This window comes from Crocodylus porosus, unplaced genomic scaffold (assembly GCF_001723895.1).
Source record: "Crocodylus porosus isolate Cpor-Errol unplaced genomic scaffold, CroPor_comp1, whole genome shotgun sequence".
Classification (NCBI taxonomy): domain Eukaryota; kingdom Metazoa; phylum Chordata; order Crocodylia; family Crocodylidae; genus Crocodylus; species Crocodylus porosus.
This window is the reverse complement of record NW_017728914.1, coordinates 10,802,876-10,821,664: the sequence shown is the minus strand read 5'-3', so window position 1 is coordinate 10,821,664 and position 18,789 is coordinate 10,802,876. Positions and strand designations below refer to the sequence as shown.

Sequence of the window (18,789 nt, the reverse complement as noted above, 5' to 3'; positions counted from 1 at the left end):
CAATGTAAGCGGCATGTCTGCTATTTTTATCATTTGTTTAAAGGTCAGAAGTTCAGTATTTTCATCTAAGGGTCAGAAAGTGATTACCAGAATGTCAGTTGCTGACTCCTCAACCTCCTTGAAGCATTCTGGGAGTTTTAGTGCATTTTTTGTAATGCTAGGCCTTGCTTAGCATAAGCACTCTCTCACAGTTGCTTGGAAGGATGGTGTATCCTGGCAATTCCAGTAATACTTATTTGAAGTACCCAATGTTTTCTTGTGTCAGTCACTGTCAGCACTCCCCTCGCTCTACCTGAGGTCAGAACAAAAGAAGAACTGAACAGCCCTATGGACTTGTGGGAGCTGGAAGTGGAATGCGATTGATCTGGGCTACTGCCTGTTTTACTGTTTTGACTGTTGAATAATCAAGTATTGCTGCTGATGCAGGAAGTTTTCAGTTATATTTCTTGCTTTGGAAATAAAGGGGCTTTCTTCTTGGGCTTTTCTTAGTCAGAACTTTCCTTCAAGATTTCTTCCAATTGTCTCATATTCTTTTAGTCACCAACTGAAATGTGTGCCTTTCCAGGTTCTTTAGTGTGTGTATTGGAGCACCAGTGTTCACTAGAACTGGAATCTGATCTCAGTCTCATCTCATTTCTGTTCTTCACCAATTTTTTGCTTTGGGGTAGGACTCAATCTTTTCTTAAATGCCTCTTATTTTCTGTCTCCTTCATTTTGACCTCATCTATTCTTCACTAAGGGTAGCCTTACTCAGATGTGTTTCGTGTCGTTTGCTGATGTTAGCAGGAGTAAAATATCAGACAATTCCTGTGTAAAGGAGCATCACAACTGGTGGAATGAAGGGGAAGAGGGAGCAGTTGGCTCTATGAAATGGTCGCCTAGTGGTCATACATACTATCCCAAAAATTTATTTCCTTGCTCACTTGACCAAGTGGGATGCAATTAGAGATATGTCTGTCTATCGGATGAAATGAGGAGCACAATCATGACGAACATTTGAGGGCAGCAGCAGGGAGGGAAGTGGAAGTTTTTGGGCTCCCCCTTCAATCAGGAAAGAAATCTAGATAAGATCAGGATAAACAATGAAATGAAGATGAAGAAAGGGAGAAAGGCACAGGAATCATCAAGGTGTGAGAGAAGGGAAATGAAAAAATGCTAAGCTGCTAAGTGTCTCAATATAGTTGGTGCTGGTGGTAAGATGAAGAGGGTGGAGAGCCTGTTGTCTGTCTACAAGACCTTGCAGATTTGACTGATTGTATATGAGGGAAGATATCCTTTTGCCCTAAACAAAAGCATCTTACAGTCATGTTTAGCATTTTACTACATTCTTTGGATTCTGTGGAAAAGTATGGTAGATGCCAACAACTAAGTTCAAGGACAAAGTGCAACTTGCTAAAAAGCTTTAGTTTTTTGTATTTACAGGTGAGGGGAAGCTCTCTAGCGCTCAGCTGACCAAAGAGCCCTTGGAGATGGCAGCATGGCTTCATGCATTCACTGCAGCTTCTCATGAGGTGGTCATCAGGTATGACCCTTTACTGACAAGTTGTGTTTAGTGCAGGGCCATGCATTAAAGGAGGGTGGGGAAAAGGTTGCTTTACCAGAACAGCAACGAAACAAATGGCACTTCCTTTTCCCATTAGTTCTCTTTCTTTTGAAAAGAAGCAGTTTCACGCTCACTCACATAACAGAGTCCAGGCTGGCTGTTTTTTTTCTTACATTGCACAAGGTGGGACTGGTTTGGTTACCTTTATGCCTCTCCCAGTGAGGGAGGCTGGGTTGCCCAGGCTCCTGTGGTCCTTATCTTGGGTTTGGAGCTCCCTCAAGAGAGCCTTACAACAAGGTTTTGGATTTGAGCAAGGTGTTAGGAGTTTATCCTTTATGTCAAAGGCTTTTTAGTAGTAATCTCCCTATAGTATGTGTTAGCTGTTATAAGCAAATAAAGAGGCAGCAAAAGTATCTAGGGTAGCGCCTTAGTGTTTCCAAACATATACACTACTTGTTTCCTACTTAAACCTAAGTAATGTAAAGGTGCTTGGCTAGGTCAGTGACTTTCAACCTTTTAAGACTCAAGGCACACCTTGGAAAATGGCAGCGCTTAGTTGTCACTTGTTTTTTGACAGAATAACAATCTCAGAAAGACTACAACATGTCAGAATATTTTTGACACTATGGATTCCTATTTGAAATCTCTGGGTTTATCTTGTGAATCATATTTACATACCTCACAGTGTTAACAATTTGTGGCACCCTGCAGCACCCTTGCAAATACTGCAAGGCATCCTGCAAAACCCTGAGCTGTATCTTTGGGAAGAAAAGGGAAGAAACAGTGATATACTGCTTGGAAATGACACACTGGGTCAGCATCTCGGCCTCAGTCAGAAAACTGCACAATGGAGTTGCATGTCCACGGGGCATTTGTGCTGCAAAACTGCTGCAGTGTGTAGGCAGTAATGGGAAGGGAGAAGGGTGTATGTGTAGGGAAAACAGATTTGCTAATTGTCAGTATTTCATGTTTCTTGTCTGAGGGCATTTATACACATACATTTGTTTGCTCTGATGCTCCTGGTGCTGCGTTGGGTGCATTTGTATAAACAGCAAAATGCACATCAGCACTAAGAAAATGGCAGCCATGCACATTGAAACTGAACACCTTTGATGTGTTTTAGTTCAAAAGCCATTTTCTCATCGCTGATGCACATTTTGTCATTTATACAAATGCATGTGACACATGCTGTGCTCTTAAAAGTGCCTGGTGCTGTGTTAAATTCATGTGTGCATATACCTTTGACCAGGCTTTGCTGCCTTTGTTTCATTCAGGGAATCAGACATCCACATAGTGTTTCACCAGTTGGTTGCTGTGCCCCCTCCTCCCCCCCCCCCTTGCAATCTAATGAATTCCTGAGAACTGTGGAAATTTGGGTCCCAACAGTAACATCATAATTATCTAGAGGAAACTCCAAAAGGATCTTGAGCATTTTCCTCCCACGAGTCCTTTGCTTAATTATGCAGGATAACCGAGGTATAAATTTCTGTTTTGAAGAAAGCTCCCCAGTAATGTAAACATACCTTAGTAAGTCCCAGCCCCCTTTAAAAAATGAAAGCAGTCTAGCCATTGGTTTGAAGCTTAATTGTATTCCTGTCTAAAGTAATAGTTTCATTTCTGGACTGGGATGGGTTTTTTCCATTTCTGAGAAGCTGTTCAGTAGGGGCAGCTGACGGATCTGTTACAGTGCTGCTCTGAAGCTGTTGGTGACTTTGCTAAAGAAAAGTTTATACGGTGTGAAGGAGGCTTTAGTTGGTATGTAAATGCTATAATATTAGAATGGTGGACAGTGTTGCCTTTCTAAAACCACAGACAGACTTCAGGAGCTTAAGTATGAGTTACTTAAGGTACTTGAACATTTCAGACATTTTCTCTAATTTCCCTTTTCTGGGGAAGGGCACTTAAAAGATTAAATTGCATCTGTCTATATTAATTTTGCAAGATACTTAATTTTAGGTTCAGTCTAAACGCTTTGAAAATGTGTCTGATTGATACAAAAGTGTAGTCAGTCATGGTCAGTAGTACAGGAACTAGAGGAAGTGAAAGAAATTTGATCCACTGGTTAGTTTTTTCCATAGGTCCTGCTACAAAAAAACCCCACTTACTAGATTGGCTTAGAAGTTTTTGTAGCTCAGCTTGAAATGCCAGGAAAACATGTAGCTACAAAAATTTGTAAGGATCATATCGTCCAGTTGATTAACGGGCGTCATGAGCCTTATTTTAATAAAGTAGAGCCTGTATGTCCCTTCCTTTACAAATATTCCCTTTCTTAGTGACTTCTAATTTACTTTGGATAAAATTATCCAGTAGATGTTTCTGTTTGCTGTGAAGGAAAGGAGAAGTAGAAGGGGGTAGGCAGAGACCCTATTCTGTGTATTCTTCCATGAAAGCCTTGCTGCATAAGGTCTTTGGGTGTAGAGCTCATTGGTTTTAAAGGAGCTATGATCAAGTTGGTAGAGGCATCAAATCTCTGCCCCGTGCTTCCTTGCAGAATAGAAGTATACTCTCCAGCTTCTGTTGGTAGAACTTGTTAATGCTTTCTACCCTCTCTGGATAGAAGGTGTGTGGGGCATATTGGCATCTGCTGCATGAGCAAATGGGAGATTCAGAAACCAAGTGGAGTTGAGGCTGTGGCCTCAGTGTTCCTCATGGTACAGCATCCTGTCTTTTGGATGTGGCCACTGATTCTTCCCACTTGCAGTCAAGGAGCTCAATAACTGGTGTTTGAGTTCGTATGACCCGATGTGGATCACTGGATTTATCTCCAGGAAAGAAACCAGTGACATTTTATTTATGCTGATTAAATTAGCTGGAGCCTGAGGCTACTTTTTGTAAACTGGGATAAGAGTGTTGCCTTTAAAAAATATAAAGAGCCAGAAAGCTTTCCTGGGATTTTTTTTTCTTTACCCGTGGCTGTCAGCTTTCAATTGAGAGCGGAAACTGACTCATTACAAATGGCCTTGTCATTGTGGCTTCAGATAAAGAGCCATCCTTTGTAGTACTAATATAGTAGTGTTGTGAGATATTTTATTGTACAATAGATTGGACTTTAAAATGCACAGAATGAAGAGCTTGGTCCTGGAGATACCTATGTTAGAGTCTTGTCGAAGTCCTGGTAATAATGCCTTTGGAACCAATGGGACTACTCACATCATATAAGTACATCAGGAGCGTGCATCAGGATCTGGGGGAACGCCTGTTCACCAGAGCGCCTCAAGGGATGACAAGGTCCAATGGTAACAAACTCCTCTAAAACCGTTTTAGGCTGGACATAAAGAAAAACTTCTTTACTGTCTGAGCCCCTAAAGCCTGAAATAAACTCCCTGCAGAGGTGGTGCAAGCACCTATTCTGGACTCCTTTAGGAAGCGTTTGAACGCTAATCTTGCTGGGATCCTTTGATGCTAACTGACTTCCTGCTTTTGGGGCAGGGGGCTGGAATCTATGAAATCATCGGTGTAACTTGTGGATAAATGTCTGCATATGATCAAACTATATAATTGTATTGCCTTTTTGTTAACAATATGCAACACCGTCTGTCAGCAGACACTTGTATTAGTATCAAATGGTTACTGATTATTCATTTTATGACAGCATACTTACATTGTAAATTTTTCTTTTAGGCCATGTGTTAAATAACTAGGCTAAAGATCAAAGTTCTGATGCAGTCTCTACTAATGGTTACCACCAAAGCAAATGCAGCAGCTGGCGTTCATTTTTTTTTTTATTTGGCTTCTTAGGAAAAAGAGATCAAGCTTCTGACTGCAGAGATTGATCGACTGAAGAACTTTGGGTGCTTGGGAGTGTCCCCAAGCTTGGAGGCCTTGCGAGACGAAAACACAAAGCTTAAGTATCGGCTGAATTTTCTTAGAAAGGTATGGAATAGAAAACAGTTTGGGTGCTGTGTATGCTTTCCTTAATAAGCAGATGACTTATTTTTAGAGTTCTGCTCTTTCACAACTTGTTTTTGATGATTTGGTATACTTGCTCACCGAGCATAATTTCTCATTAACATTCTTCAAGTAGGGCTGTCCTGTTGGAGAAAGATGCTGCTGAGGTCCCCTAGTAGGTATGAAAACATTTGTAATAATACGAACAATGTTGCTACTAGAGGAAATAATTCACCTGGCTAAGTTTTAAAAGGTGGGGCATGTGTACTAAACATCTGAGAATGGAGGGTAAAGAATCGGCAGGTGCAGTAATTTCATCAAAAATTAATAAAAAAGAAAACGGGAATAATGTGTTTCTGATAGGGGTACATCAATAGAGATTTTTGGGGCTGATACCAATAGCCAATATTTAAGGAGGCATATAGGCTGATACCGATCCCATTTCCAATACAGCTGCCTCCAGATGGTAAGTCCAGTGTGGAGGAAGGGGAGGGAAGGGAAGGGGCGTGGTGGGGGCAGATCAACCGCCCCCCCTGCAGTGCCAGGGAGTGGAGCTGCAGCTCTTCAGGGAGGGGGAGGCGGCTTCCGCTACTGCTTGCACCCCGGGAGGGTATGGGGGTAGCAGTGTACCTCCTGGATTTGCATGGGGTAGGGCAGGGAGGGCTGCACAGAGCTCTTCTCAGCGGGGGCTGGGCTCGGAGTGGGCAGCGGTGGCTCTGGGAAAATGCTGCATCCACCCCATATTTTGCTGCCTCTCTGCTCCCAGCACTGCCAGCCACCCGGCACAGCCCCGGCTCAACGCCCTGCCTCTACCCACATAGTGGGAAGAGCCGGGACTGCGCCAGGCTGCTGATGGCGGTGAAATTGGGGTGGATGCAGCATACTCCTAAAGCCACCAGTGCCTGCTCCGAGCCCAGCCCCTGCTGAGAAGAGCCCCAGGTGCAGCCTGCCCTGCCCTGCCTTATGCAGATCCGGGGGGGCATGCCTCCCACCCATGCCACCCCAGGATGGAAACAGTTGCAGGAGCTGCCTTCTCCACCCCCCGCCAAGCTGTGGCTCCAGCACACAGCCCTGGGTAGTGCCTGCCTTCCCCCGGGGGGGCGGGGGGGGGTGGTATCGATCTGTCCCCCCATGCCCCTTCCCTTCTCTCCCCTTCCACCACACTGAACTTACCAGCTGAAGGCAGCTCTCCATGCTGCCGGCTGTGCTGCGGCTGCATGTAGCACGGGCATTTATCAGCCAGATTATTGGCCCCATCAAGCCAATATCTGATACAGCCCATTTTCATTATATAGGTACTGATCCGATATCGGACCAATGTGTTTGTGCACCTCTAGTTTCTGAGCAAAGGCAGCAAAGATAAACAGTTTGCCTACATTAGAAAACAGTTAACAACTGGAAAGTGAAACTCATTCCAAACAAAGAGGCTCAGTCACGGGCCTCTGCATCACACAAACCAGCGGGGTAAAATGCTACACCAAAAAAAAAATCAGCATTTTTGCTGGTTTGGTATTTAGTTCATTTTGCCTGCTTTTTGGCTTGGCTTGGTTCTTAAGAAAAAAACAGGCAAAATGAAGTGAGTACCTTTCTACCCCAGAGAGCCACTGCAGCTGGGAGCAGGAGGCAGGATCACCACCCATGGTGGGGAAAGAGAAAGGAAGTGTCCTTACATGATGCTGGGAAGATGAGGACAGTCAAGGTGCTAACAGCATCAGGAGATCTCAGAGCAGCCCTCATCAGTTTGGCATTGGACAGGGAGCAGAGGGGTGGATGCTTCCCTCCAAGGGAAAAACTGGATGCATCCCTCCAAGGGGAAAACATGAGGTACAGCTCAGGAGTGAGTTGCCCTGGGGTAGAACAATAACTTTTCTTTTCCATAGTTGAGCATGGCAATAGATACAGTAATGCCAACTCTTGCGAAAAAGTTGCAAGACTTGCGATTTCCAAGTCAAATGAACTGACTCATGACCAGGAGACAGAACCCTCAAATCTCGGGATTTTTTTTTCTTCTGGCACATGTAAAGAGTGCCCAGCTAGTAAGTCTGTGTAGGGGAAGGGGTGGGGGATACAGATCAAGGCCCCCACGGTAAGGGAGGGAGTGGGGTGAATGGGGCCCTGGGGCTGGGGCGGGTCATGTGACAAAGCTGTGGGCAGCTCATCCAGAGGCGTGGGGGGAGGGGGGACACAGCTCCCTGCTGCTGTGTGCACCCCCAGGGGGGGCATGTGCCCCCTGGATTTGTGTGCGGGGCAGAGATGGGCTACCTGCTGCAAGCTGGAGCTCTCTGCACCCTGCTGCCTTTGCCCTGGTAGCCACACAATGCCAGTGTGCTTCCTGCCACCCACTAGGTGGGCAGGGTATATGCGGCATGGCCAGCACATGGGTCCCAAGACAAACTTTGCCCAGGGAGCTGCACACTGACCACGCTGCACCTCCCTTGCCCATCCAGCAGGCATCAGGAGGTACACATGGTGTCGCACAGCTCCTGGGGCAAAGGCAGCAGAGCCCCAGCCAGCCTGTGCTCCATGCCTCTCTCAGGGGCACACATAGTGGCAGGGAGCCACCCACCTTCATGCACCTCTAGACAAGCTGCCCACGGCTCTGTTGCACGACCCCTGACCTGACGTGTTTGCGTGTCTCTTTGTCTCTGCTGCCTTTCACTTCTGACCCACAGTACCCTGCTCCAAACCCCACTGTGACAGGAGTATCAATAGTGGGGCCTTTCTGGGAGTGGCCCCACCCTCCTGTAATGGGCCAACCACCTGCTTACTCACCTGCCATGCCTGGATCTTACTTGATTAAAAGATGGTTGTAATCAGCGGGAGGCTGCCCATTTTTCCATGCCCCGGTGACAGGGGGCGCTACCTGCGGCTCCTTTTCCCTCCCCTACACCGCAGCCCAAGCCTCGCAGATGGAGTTGACGTGGTTTGACCTGGGCCTTGTTATGTTCTGGCCCTCCTCTTTACTCCTGGGGCTCCTCACTGCCCCCTCTTTCACTTGCTCTGGGACTCCCCGCAGCCCCCTTCTCTCTCGGGGACTCCCTGTGGCCCCTCTAGCTCTGGGGCTTCTCGCCACCCCCCTAGCTCTGGGGCTGGGGCCAATATGCCCCAAAACAAAGCTGCGCCCTCTCTGGCGCCAGGAGACCCCACGCTACTGTGGAGCTCCTATGAGGCCTCCTCCACCCCTAATAGCCTCGCCCGGTCCTCCGGTCAAAACAGTAAACATAAAGCCCCTGGGCTACAACATAAAAACTAGACCGTCCGGTCAAACAAAAACCTACTCCCTACTAGAGAGTGAGGGAGCAGGGGGGGAAGGAGGGCTCCCCGCCCTCAGCAGCGGCCAGGGGATGCTCTCAATGCCAGAGTCCTCCCCTCTGTGTGTCCGAGCTGAGTCCCTACTCCCCCACTGCTGGAGAGGGACTGCCCTCCTACCTGGGCTTAAGAAGGGATAAGCCCTGCCCCTTCCTGGTCAGCTGGTTTTACCAGTTGCCCCAGCAACCAGCACCTGTGCAGCCCTGGTGACTGGCAGCTGAGCCTCCCCCTTTCTGCCACTAGGGGTCTCCCCAGAGCAGTCTCCGCTCTCAGGCGCAGGGCACCTGAGTGCACTGCCACACCCACGCATACCCACAGCCCCCTACAGCTTCACAAGTAACGCCCCCGCACATGCGTATACGCTTTAAAAATAGCATCTCACGATTACATACCAAATCTTTTGATTTTTGAGACCTTGTCTCATGCTTTTTGGCACGGTGGGGTTGGCAGTACTGTAGTTTTCATATCATGGAGGTGGGTCATGTTACCCCTAGAAACAACAACAAAATAAATAAATTTGTATTAGTAGGAGTGCTGTCAGCATATCGAGGGAAGTGATTATTTCCGTCTCTTTGGCACTGATGAGGCAACATTTGGAGTACTGTGTCCAGTTTTGGGCCCGTACTACAGAAAGGATATGGACAAATTGCAGACAATCCAGCAAAAGGCAATAAAAATGGTTAGAGGGCTGGGGAATGTGACTCATGAGGAGATACTGAGGAAACTGGGCTTATTTAGTCTGGAGAAGAACAGAGTTGGGTTGGATTTGATAATAGCCTTCAAGTACCTGAAGGGTGGTTCTGAAGAAGATGGAGCTAGACTGTTCTCAGTGGTGGCACATACCAGAACAAGGAGCAATGGTCTCAAGTTGCAGCAAGGAAAATTTAGGTTAGCTATTGGAAAAAATTTCTCACTAGGAAGGTAACAAAGCACTGGAACGTGTTCCCCAGAGAGGTTGTGGAATCTCCGTCCTTAGAGATTTTTAAGACCTGGATAGACAAAGCCTTGTCTGGGATGATCCTGCTTTGCACAGGGGTTTGGACTAGATGACCTCTGTACCTTTCAACCCTAATTTTCTCTGATTTAGTGTATAAAGGTCCAGGCTTGCGTCTACAGAAACAGTGTTAAATTGTAGCTTTTTCATTAAGGATTTCTGTGTTTGAGCACATATAGCTTCAGGGTATGTCGTAAGAAGTTTTAGCTAATACTGTGCTTTTTGAACAGTCAATTTTAAGCCAAATATCAAGTTCTCTGGTGACAGTGCTTTAATCACATGACATGTTATATTGCTTGTGCTGCTGCTAGAGTATCATGAACTTACTGTTCTGTGTTTTGATGTTGTTGTTTTTTACCCAGAGCCTTCTGGACGAAAGAAATAAGCCAGTAAAAAGCATGATTAACATCAATGGCCGCCTTCAAAAGCTCTTTGGAGAGGCTATCAAGGCTGCATACCCAGATTTAGAAAATCCCCCTCTGGCGGTTACACCAAGTCAGCAACCCAAATTTGGGGATTACCAGTGTAACAGTGCAATGGGCATAACACAGGTAATGTTAAGCAAAATGTAATGATTTGCTGGTGCTTGAGACTTCTGGGGAGACTGAAGCCCTGTAATGTGTGGTGTAGTAACAGGCTCTAACAGATAAGGCTTTAGGCCTTGTCCTTGCAATCTTCACATGTAAAGTTATTGAACTTAGTGGAAATTTGTGGAGCCATGGCTTTCCTTTTAGATGATTAGTTCAAGACTAAAGGGATTCTGTTGAGGCTAGATTAACCATCTTCAAAAGTAGGTTTTCATAATCAGGCAGGTGACCGTGTCTACACTGAAGGAAGTAGGTGGTGGTGTTTTAAGTATTTCACTTGCAAGAATGCAACTCAGTTGACTTATTTTATTACCGTAAATGTTTGACATTTGTTCCCATAAAAAAAATCAACTCTCTCCCAACCCAGATACCTTAACCAATGCTTTACCATCAAAGCTAAGCTACGTTTATGGCCTGTCAGGCATACAGGTGTTACTAATTGGGCCTTCTGGTGTCATGCATAAGGCTGGTACTTTGGCTGCTTATTTAATTAATAGAACAAAACTGAATAATGATGTTTGTTTTTTTTAAATATTCAATATTTGAGTAATCCCCCAGCTATAAAAAGGTAACATATTACAAAATGTGAGTACGTGAGAAGTGGAGAAGGAAATGGCAGGAAAGGATTGCAGGTAATACATAGTGAAATGTGAAGGAACACAAAAGAAGAGGCTGTCAAATGAGACTACGTGGCAGACGTGAGCAGAAAGAAAGCATTCGTGTGAAGTCATGAGATCAGCATTGATCATACAATGAAAATGGAACCAAATCTGTACAAGTCCAAAAAAGGTGACTTCTGTCATAAGGGAAATTCATAGGGCGCTTTAATAATGGGCACTGTGTAAATTCTTTGTCAACTTAGTTAACATGTTGATAGTATTACTTGAAATTGGAAGGGTTGGTTTTTTAAAAAAAAAACACTTTGTCTAAAGAGGACCAAGCAAACAGTAAGCAAGAGAAGAAAAGAAATGAGGAAGCAATATCAGGCTGTCAGGAAGAATTAGTAAACTAGGTGAACTGTGAAACCAAAAGACTAATTGTAGTTAGAATTGCAGTCTAACTGTAAAGGTAGCCAAACTTCTAGTGTGTTTGTGTCTGTCAGAGGCAGAATATGCTCTGTATGAGCACGTGCGGTACACTCTTCAGTCTCAGCAGTAGAATTTGTTCTATAAGCAGCCTTTGGTTAATAAGGCTTGATTAATTCACTTTGAGTCAATTACCAGCTACTTTGTATATCAATCTATATTGTAACATGCAAAATGCTTTTCATCCCAGGGTAGCCCTCCAGAGCTAGTTATGAATATAGAGTTGCTGTGCTGAATTCCCTGGATAATAGTGTAGGTACGTGCCAGAGAGAAGCCTCTTGGTTTGAAGTGCCAGTGTGGAAACAACCCCCACAAATATGTTTGTTGTCTTCTTTAGCTGTCATTAGCATATTGCGACTGGGTCTTGGCCAGGAGATCTGCCTGTCTCCTAGAGTTACAGGTCCTTGGGTGACTGCACTGACACAAGCTTTCCAAGCATTGCTATTTTTTTTAATATCTTTTGACCGTCACTTTACCCCAATTAAGTCGCTGTTACAATTCTCATGAAGTGCTGCATTTTCAATGTCTACATTGTTTCCATAACTTGATATCCAAACACTGGTGTTAGAGGACCTTTTGTGTAGTTTCTCAAGTTCCAGACTCATCACAACTGATGCTTTAACGGTCTGTTGTACTGGATTTTGACATGGGGCTCGTTCTTTGTGAAGACTCGTTACGCATCTTTCTGGAATGGTTTCTTGTGGAATGCTAATGTCCTGCCAGGCACTGTGCTGGTATAAAGTCCACATGCTCCCCACCCCCAGGAGCGCATAGTTTATGGTTCCAGTTTTTAGTTGTTTCTTGTGGCAAGCCTGCTGCTTCTAACGTGTCTATTGCTGTATCACTCGAGTCCCAAGAACTGCCTCTTACAGAGGGAACATTGTAGACTGCTACTGTCGGGCACGGACATGGATTTGACTCCTGGGCAACACTAATACGTGCCAGCCAGCAGCCTCTCCATTTGACCTGCCAAGGCAGACACAGCCGTGACAAATGTGTTTTGTCTTCCCTGGAGCCCATTAGCATATTCTAACTGGGGCCTCAGCCAGAAGCACTTCTTATTTCTTAGTCGCAGCTACAAAGTACTGCATTAATGAAGACCTACCATCCTTTACTGATTCAAGATTTGTCTCCCTTATTTTTGGAACCTTGTCTCTCTCTGGCGTTGATGAAAGTTATTGCCTGTGAAAAGACAATATTTTCTTGCTTGGTTTTCAGCCTTAGCCAGCCCATATTAGATCAGTTGTATCATAAATTGCAGTATTGTACATGTGAAGCTGTCACATTTCATGGAACACTGGAAGTTAAAAATGTAAGCAACCAGGAGCCTAGAGACCAAATCACTGTGAAAAAATAAATCTTACAGCCTTGACATAAATCTGTGCTTACCCTGCAGGGTCACAGGGGTTTCCAAAACACCTCAGAATGACAGCAAAACACCCAGCTCCATGGACCTCATTTTATGGCAGATTTTACACAGTATCAATTCATAGTTTTTGTACAACCAACTGATTTATCTTCCAGAATCGGAGGCAAATTTAAACACTAGGGCAGTGCTAAACAAGGGGTGATTTTTAAGGTTCAGAGAAAGGTATGTGTTAAGACACTGGGGAAGCTGGAGATGTTTTTCCAGCCCAAGTATAACCTTTACATTTCAATATCTACAAATATAGTTTTAAAACACAGTAGCACTTTTTTCTTATGGAACTCTTCATAGACTACTACAAAACTGCCCAGTTTCCTGTTTTCACATAAATCAGAATATCATTTGCAGTACTTGGTGGCAGTCCTGCCTCACAGAGTGAGGTATTGGTTATATAAGGTTAAAATCATAATACAAATAAAAACATATATTTTCTTTCCTTTGTTACAAATATCACTGTTGGTCATCAAAAACTGAACACTGTAAAATTCAGATGTCAGTGTTTTAAGTTGGAACATAACTGTACTTGGGACATGAGTACTCCAAGGTTTTAAACACCTGCATGTAGTTGCAACCAAGACCTTGCCCATGTTAGGATCAGGTATGGTTTCTTTTAAAATGTAATTAGTTAATTTGACACACCCTGAAAAGTTAGATTTTAAACTATATCCTGGTGGGAATTGAGGTTATATATTAAGACCTAGCTAACTTGAATAAAGAAAAACCTGCATTTTCCCCAGTAGTCTGAGCACTGGGAATATTCAGAAGCCGCCATGAAGAATTTCTGGGTCCTCAGAGCTGGATAAAATGCTTTCTAGAGATGCATAGCATGTATATTAACATTGTATGTGTGTGTGTATGTATGTGTGTGTATATAGACAGATAGATCTATATAGATCTATCTCTCTCTCTATATATATTCTCATATACTAATGCATATTCGGTTTTGAGCAGTGTGAAAACAGGCTGCAAGTCTGTTGTGTACACTGAGCGAAGATAAACAATAGCACTAGTCTTTTGTGTACGTCGCAGTTTAATTTTCATTAGCACATTTCTGCATTGTAAAGCTCTAACATCACAAGGCCATGTTATGGTCCCAGATGCCATAGTTCTTAGGCTCAGAGCTTGTAAGGGCTTTTCAGTGAACACAGTAGTATCAGAAGTGGTGTGCTTGTAGAACCAAGCTCTCAATATTTCACCAAGATTGATAAACACAAGGAATTCAGTGGATCATGTCATTGAGGGATCAGTTGAAACTGTATTTTGATTTCCAGCTGATGAATCAGGGTTAGTCTCTACTGACCCTTTAATTTCTGTTTCAGATGCTACAGAAAACCAAGGAACAGAAAGTGAACCCAAGAGAGATTGCTGATAACATAGTGAAAAACATCCCTGATAATGAATGCATTGCAAAGGTTGAAATTGCTGGACCTGGTATGATCATTCTTTTTTATTTTTTTATTTTTATTTTTTTTATTTTTTACATCTATTGAACTTTTTAAGACTGATAATTCAGATGTTATGGTGAGTAGCAGAAAAGGAATCAAAATCCAGTTTGGTTATATTTATAAAGTTAAAAAAATAATTAAAATTTGAATTAAATTCAGGTTTCTTGATTGCCTTTACAGTGTAATATATTGGGAACAGCATTCGTATTGGAGTAATTCCTGACATCCTGTCCCCATTGAAATCAATAGGAGTCTTACAAGTTGACGGCTGTCCATGATAAAAATTACCACCATAGTTGGCATCTTTTGTTGGGTGTTGGAGCAGAGTCTGAGACTCTGAACAGGCCTGGACCCTGGACTTACCCTTTGAGGAGGTCTTTCCAGGTCAGAGTTAAAATGCAACAGAGCAATGCAGCTGGAAAGCATTGCAGTTGTGTTGGTCCTACTGTTCCTGGCCTGTGAAGGAATGGAAGACTTGAGTTTCCCCTGATCTCAATCTGACTTCTCTCAGATGTACTAAGTTCACTTAATAAAGTTCAGGGATTTGGCAGATGCAATAGAAGGAGACACTCTGATAGTCCTGCAGTGCAGTAAAATCCAAATACTTCTGCAAATTCGACCTTTTATTAAACATGGTCTGACATGCTTAATTTTTATTAGAGGTCTGGGAGTACAATTGGCAATACATGTATATAGCAAGACCTAGTCCTGCAAGCATGTATGTCTATATCTCTCGATTATGTGCACATAGAGTTAATAGTTGCAAGTCACAGAAAAAGGTAAATGTACTTTCCTCCAGTGTTTTCCTGGTGAATGCAAATAACCCATAACAATTTATATAAATGGCCCAGCCAGTAGTCTGAGAGGTATTGTTAAATCTTTCTGGTAAACAGTTTCTTATAAATTGATAAATTATAATTTTCAGGAGGAAGGATGGCCCAGTGATAAAGATATCAGGATAGATCCCTGACCTTCACTACTTCTGACATCCCCTATGACTTTGAGCAGGTCGCTTAATCTCTTTCTCTGGGACTCAAGGATGACATGTGGACATTGCAGATTGCACCAATTACTTGTAGGGGGTACACTGATAAAGATTTGCTTGACCAATACTGATGGCTGATTATTAACCAGTCATATTGGCTGATACTGGTAGCTGATATGCAACCCTGTAGCGTGGAAAGCAGCTCCCTGCCAAAAAGTCTGTGAGGGGGAAGCGGTATAGGGGCAGGAAAAGTGTGGGGGGCCAAATTGAGGCCCCACAGTGGGGCAGAGACAGCCACTGCCTACCCAGGGCAGTGAATGTGAACCCACTGGGAGAGGGGCAGAGCCATGAGCGGTTCATCTGGGGGGCGGCTGCCTGCTGCTGCACGTACCCCATGGGGGGCATGTGCCCTCCAGATCGGTGCATGGGGTGAAGGTGGCCTGCCTGCAGCAGGCTCGGGACCAAGGGCTACACTGGCCTCTTCCTCGCTGAGGGCCTGGGCTGGGGCTGTGCTGGGCCGGGGCTGTGCTCGGGGCAGGTAGCAGCAGTGCTGGGAAGGGTGACTACAAGGAATTTTGGGGTGACTGTAGCCCACCCCATAGACCTTCCAGCATTGCTGCTGCCCCATCCTCCCCTCCAGGAAGAGGGCAGCACAGCCTCTGGCCCCGAGCCTGCTGCAGGCAGTCTGCCCTCGACCTGTGCTCAAATCTGGGGCGGGGGGGGCCAAACATGCCCCCATGCCTCCCCTGGTGGGTATGCAGTGGCAGAGAACCACCTCCTCCCCTTCCTTCGCACCTTTCAGATGAGCTGCTTACGGCTCCACCCTGCTTCTGGCGGGGTCATGTTCACTGCCTTCGTTTGGCAGCGCCTGCCCCAGCCCCTGCCCTACTCCCGCCCTCACCTTGGGGGCCTTGATCTGCCCCTTCTCTCCCCCATGCTCCTTCCTGCCAACAGACTTACGAGCAGGGCACTGTTATTCAAGTTGTCGTGCTGCATTCCTGGCTATGGGCGTGCTGCAGCTGCATGTATGAATATAGCATTTATTGGTAACATTATTGGGTACACCAACCAAAAAAAGCCAATTGCTGATAATGTTAATTTTCCTTTAATCAGTGCCAATCTGTTATGAACTGATATATCAGTGCACCTCTAATTACTTGTAATCCACAGCTCCTCTAACACCATCAAAACCAACCTTATATTAGTATGATGAGCAGAAAATGAGTGAATCATCTTTTGGGTGATCACTTCTCCTCCTGTTACAGAAAGTTTCTGTTTGTTTTTTTTTAAGTTAATTTTCATTATAGTCTTCTTCTCATTCATGGGAACATTTGTTATTGCTCGAAGTGAAATGTCTTTCCCAGGGCACTTTTGTAGCACCAGTGATGACTCTGTTTTTTCCTCCAAAGGTTTTATTAATGTCCATTTGAGAGAGGATTTTGTCTCCAAACAGCTGAGCAATCTACTGGTGAATGGAGTTCAACCACCAGCCATTGAAAAAAGAAAAAGGGTAGGCTAGTAAACATCCACTCAACTGTCAACGTTGCCATTAAGCCAACAACAGATGCTGAAAAATAATTACAGTTGTGATTTTATTTGGTTTATATGCATTTTCCCATTGGATCTGTTTCTTAAAAGCAGCAGGGGTGAACATGTTTTTGATTACTTAAAGGCTTGTTTATAGGTGTGTGAGCATCGAAAGAGTTTTAACTTTTTTATGACAGAATGAGATGAGCCTCGAGGAGTTCTAGAGTCTGGTTTTCAGATGGGTACACAATTGCACAGTGAATGCTGTTATGAGCACAGGGTTTGAGCTTACCCATGTGGCCTGCTCTTTATAAGGCTCCAGGTACACACTGCACATGAGATGTGATTAACCAGTTAACTATGTCTTAAGTAGTTACCCACCCACACATTAATGAAATTAATTGCATGGTAAAACAAGGAATACACTACAAAATTATCACACAAAATATGTGTAATAACTTTATGGCTGGTTCCTATCCATTAACTGAACATGTGGCCATGCATACTGGGGCTCCCAACATCCAGAGTTCATGGGAGCCCTTGACTCCTATGTGCTCCTGAGGCAGAAAGTGCCAGTCAGCTGATTGCCACTCCTGCCCTCAGGTGAAGGGTTCCAATGGGCCCCCAAAGCTGAGAGCTGCAATTAGCTGTTGCTTCTAGCCGCCTTGATTCGTTCCCCACCTTCCTTGCTGGAAACAACAACAAATTGGGGCTCCCAGCTTTGGGGCATAGCTGGAGTCAAGGGCTCCCCTACACACTTGCGGATGGCACCTCTGATCAACCACGTGCCTACAAGGCTAGGACCTGTCAGCTGATGGGTTCCCACCCGTGGGAGCTTGCTACTTGTTGGTGCAGGGGGATTCTGATCCTGGACTTCCCCTGCTCCAACAATACGACACCATGGGATCTGATGCTCTGTCCCACAGTCACACCTCCTGCCAGGCATATGTGGCATGGCAGGAAGTGCAATTGTAGAGATCATACATCAGATCTCACTATGCCTTTAATTACATGTTTGCCCTGGGGCCCAAATCATGGGCAGACATTGTCATTGCATTTAGTCATCAGACATAAGAAGTACTTACATGAATGTAACTTTGAACAGGTTGCAGTTACAGCAGTATACTGTATGGCATGGCATTTAGTAATATTTCTTTCTATTCATCCTTTTCCCCTCTCCAAGGTGGTGGTTGACTTCTCCTCCCCTAACATTGCCAAAGAGATGCATGTTGGTCACCTGCGGTCAACCATTATTGGAGACAGCATGTGTCGCCTGTTTGAGTTTGTGGGATATGACGTTCTGAGGTAAGAGCTGCCAAGCTTATAATGTAGGTTGATAAAAGAATATCTGTCCATGGGCTCGGGTAGCCTGGACATAATTTAAAAAATACTTCCGTACATAATACCCTAGATGCAGTAATAGCCTAAGTACAATTTGGTGCAATCCACTGTCAGCAATCTTGTCTCTGCTTGACTAACAAATCTTCATTTCACCTGTTTTACCTTTGTTTTCTAGCATAATATGTATTTCTTCTCATAAATTTAATGCTGTGTAATTGTTGTCCAGGTTAAACCATTTAGGAGACTGGGGCACCCAGTTTGGAATGCTCATTGCTCACCTCCAAGATAAATTTCCAGATTACCTGACTGTTTCACCACCGATTGGGGACCTTCAAGCTTTTTACAAGGTAATTTTAGCTCTTATATCCATTTTTTTCCCCTTTTATTTTTAAATCAAACAATTTGGGTCCTTCGTAAACTACCAATGGAACGTTGTTGAAACAAAAAGGGTTTATTTAATTCAGTTTATTAAGGTAGAAAAGAATTGCTTATTATGCCTTGATATTTCATGAAGTATTGCATTTGGTTTGGAAGACTATGTGCTATTGAAACTTTTGAGTTTGGTTGATTTGTCTATTCAGCCATCCTGCTTGTTTCTAGAACATGCAAGTTAGCCTTAAGGTAATATCAAAAATAGTGGAGAAAAAGTCTTTCTCATG

General features: G+C 44.3%; 1 protein-coding gene across 1 annotated transcript in view; it reads left to right on the top strand.

The window, feature by feature from the left end:
- The first annotated feature begins 1,415 nt into the window (after nucleotides 1–1,415).
- RARS (arginyl-tRNA synthetase) overlaps nucleotides 1,416–18,789 on the top strand; it is a 31,751-nt gene continuing 14,377 nt past the window's right edge. Inside the window, exons 1-7 of the mRNA XM_019534868.1 lie at nucleotides 1,416–1,522; nucleotides 5,282–5,416; nucleotides 10,097–10,285; nucleotides 14,152–14,263; nucleotides 16,672–16,772; nucleotides 17,973–18,094; nucleotides 18,357–18,477. Coding sequence (XP_019390413.1) covers nucleotides 10,133–10,285; nucleotides 14,152–14,263; nucleotides 16,672–16,772; nucleotides 17,973–18,094; nucleotides 18,357–18,477 — 609 coding nt within the window. The 5' untranslated portion in view covers nucleotides 1,416–1,522; nucleotides 5,282–5,416; nucleotides 10,097–10,132. The remainder of the gene's footprint in view (nucleotides 1,523–5,281; nucleotides 5,417–10,096; nucleotides 10,286–14,151; nucleotides 14,264–16,671; nucleotides 16,773–17,972; nucleotides 18,095–18,356; nucleotides 18,478–18,789) is intronic.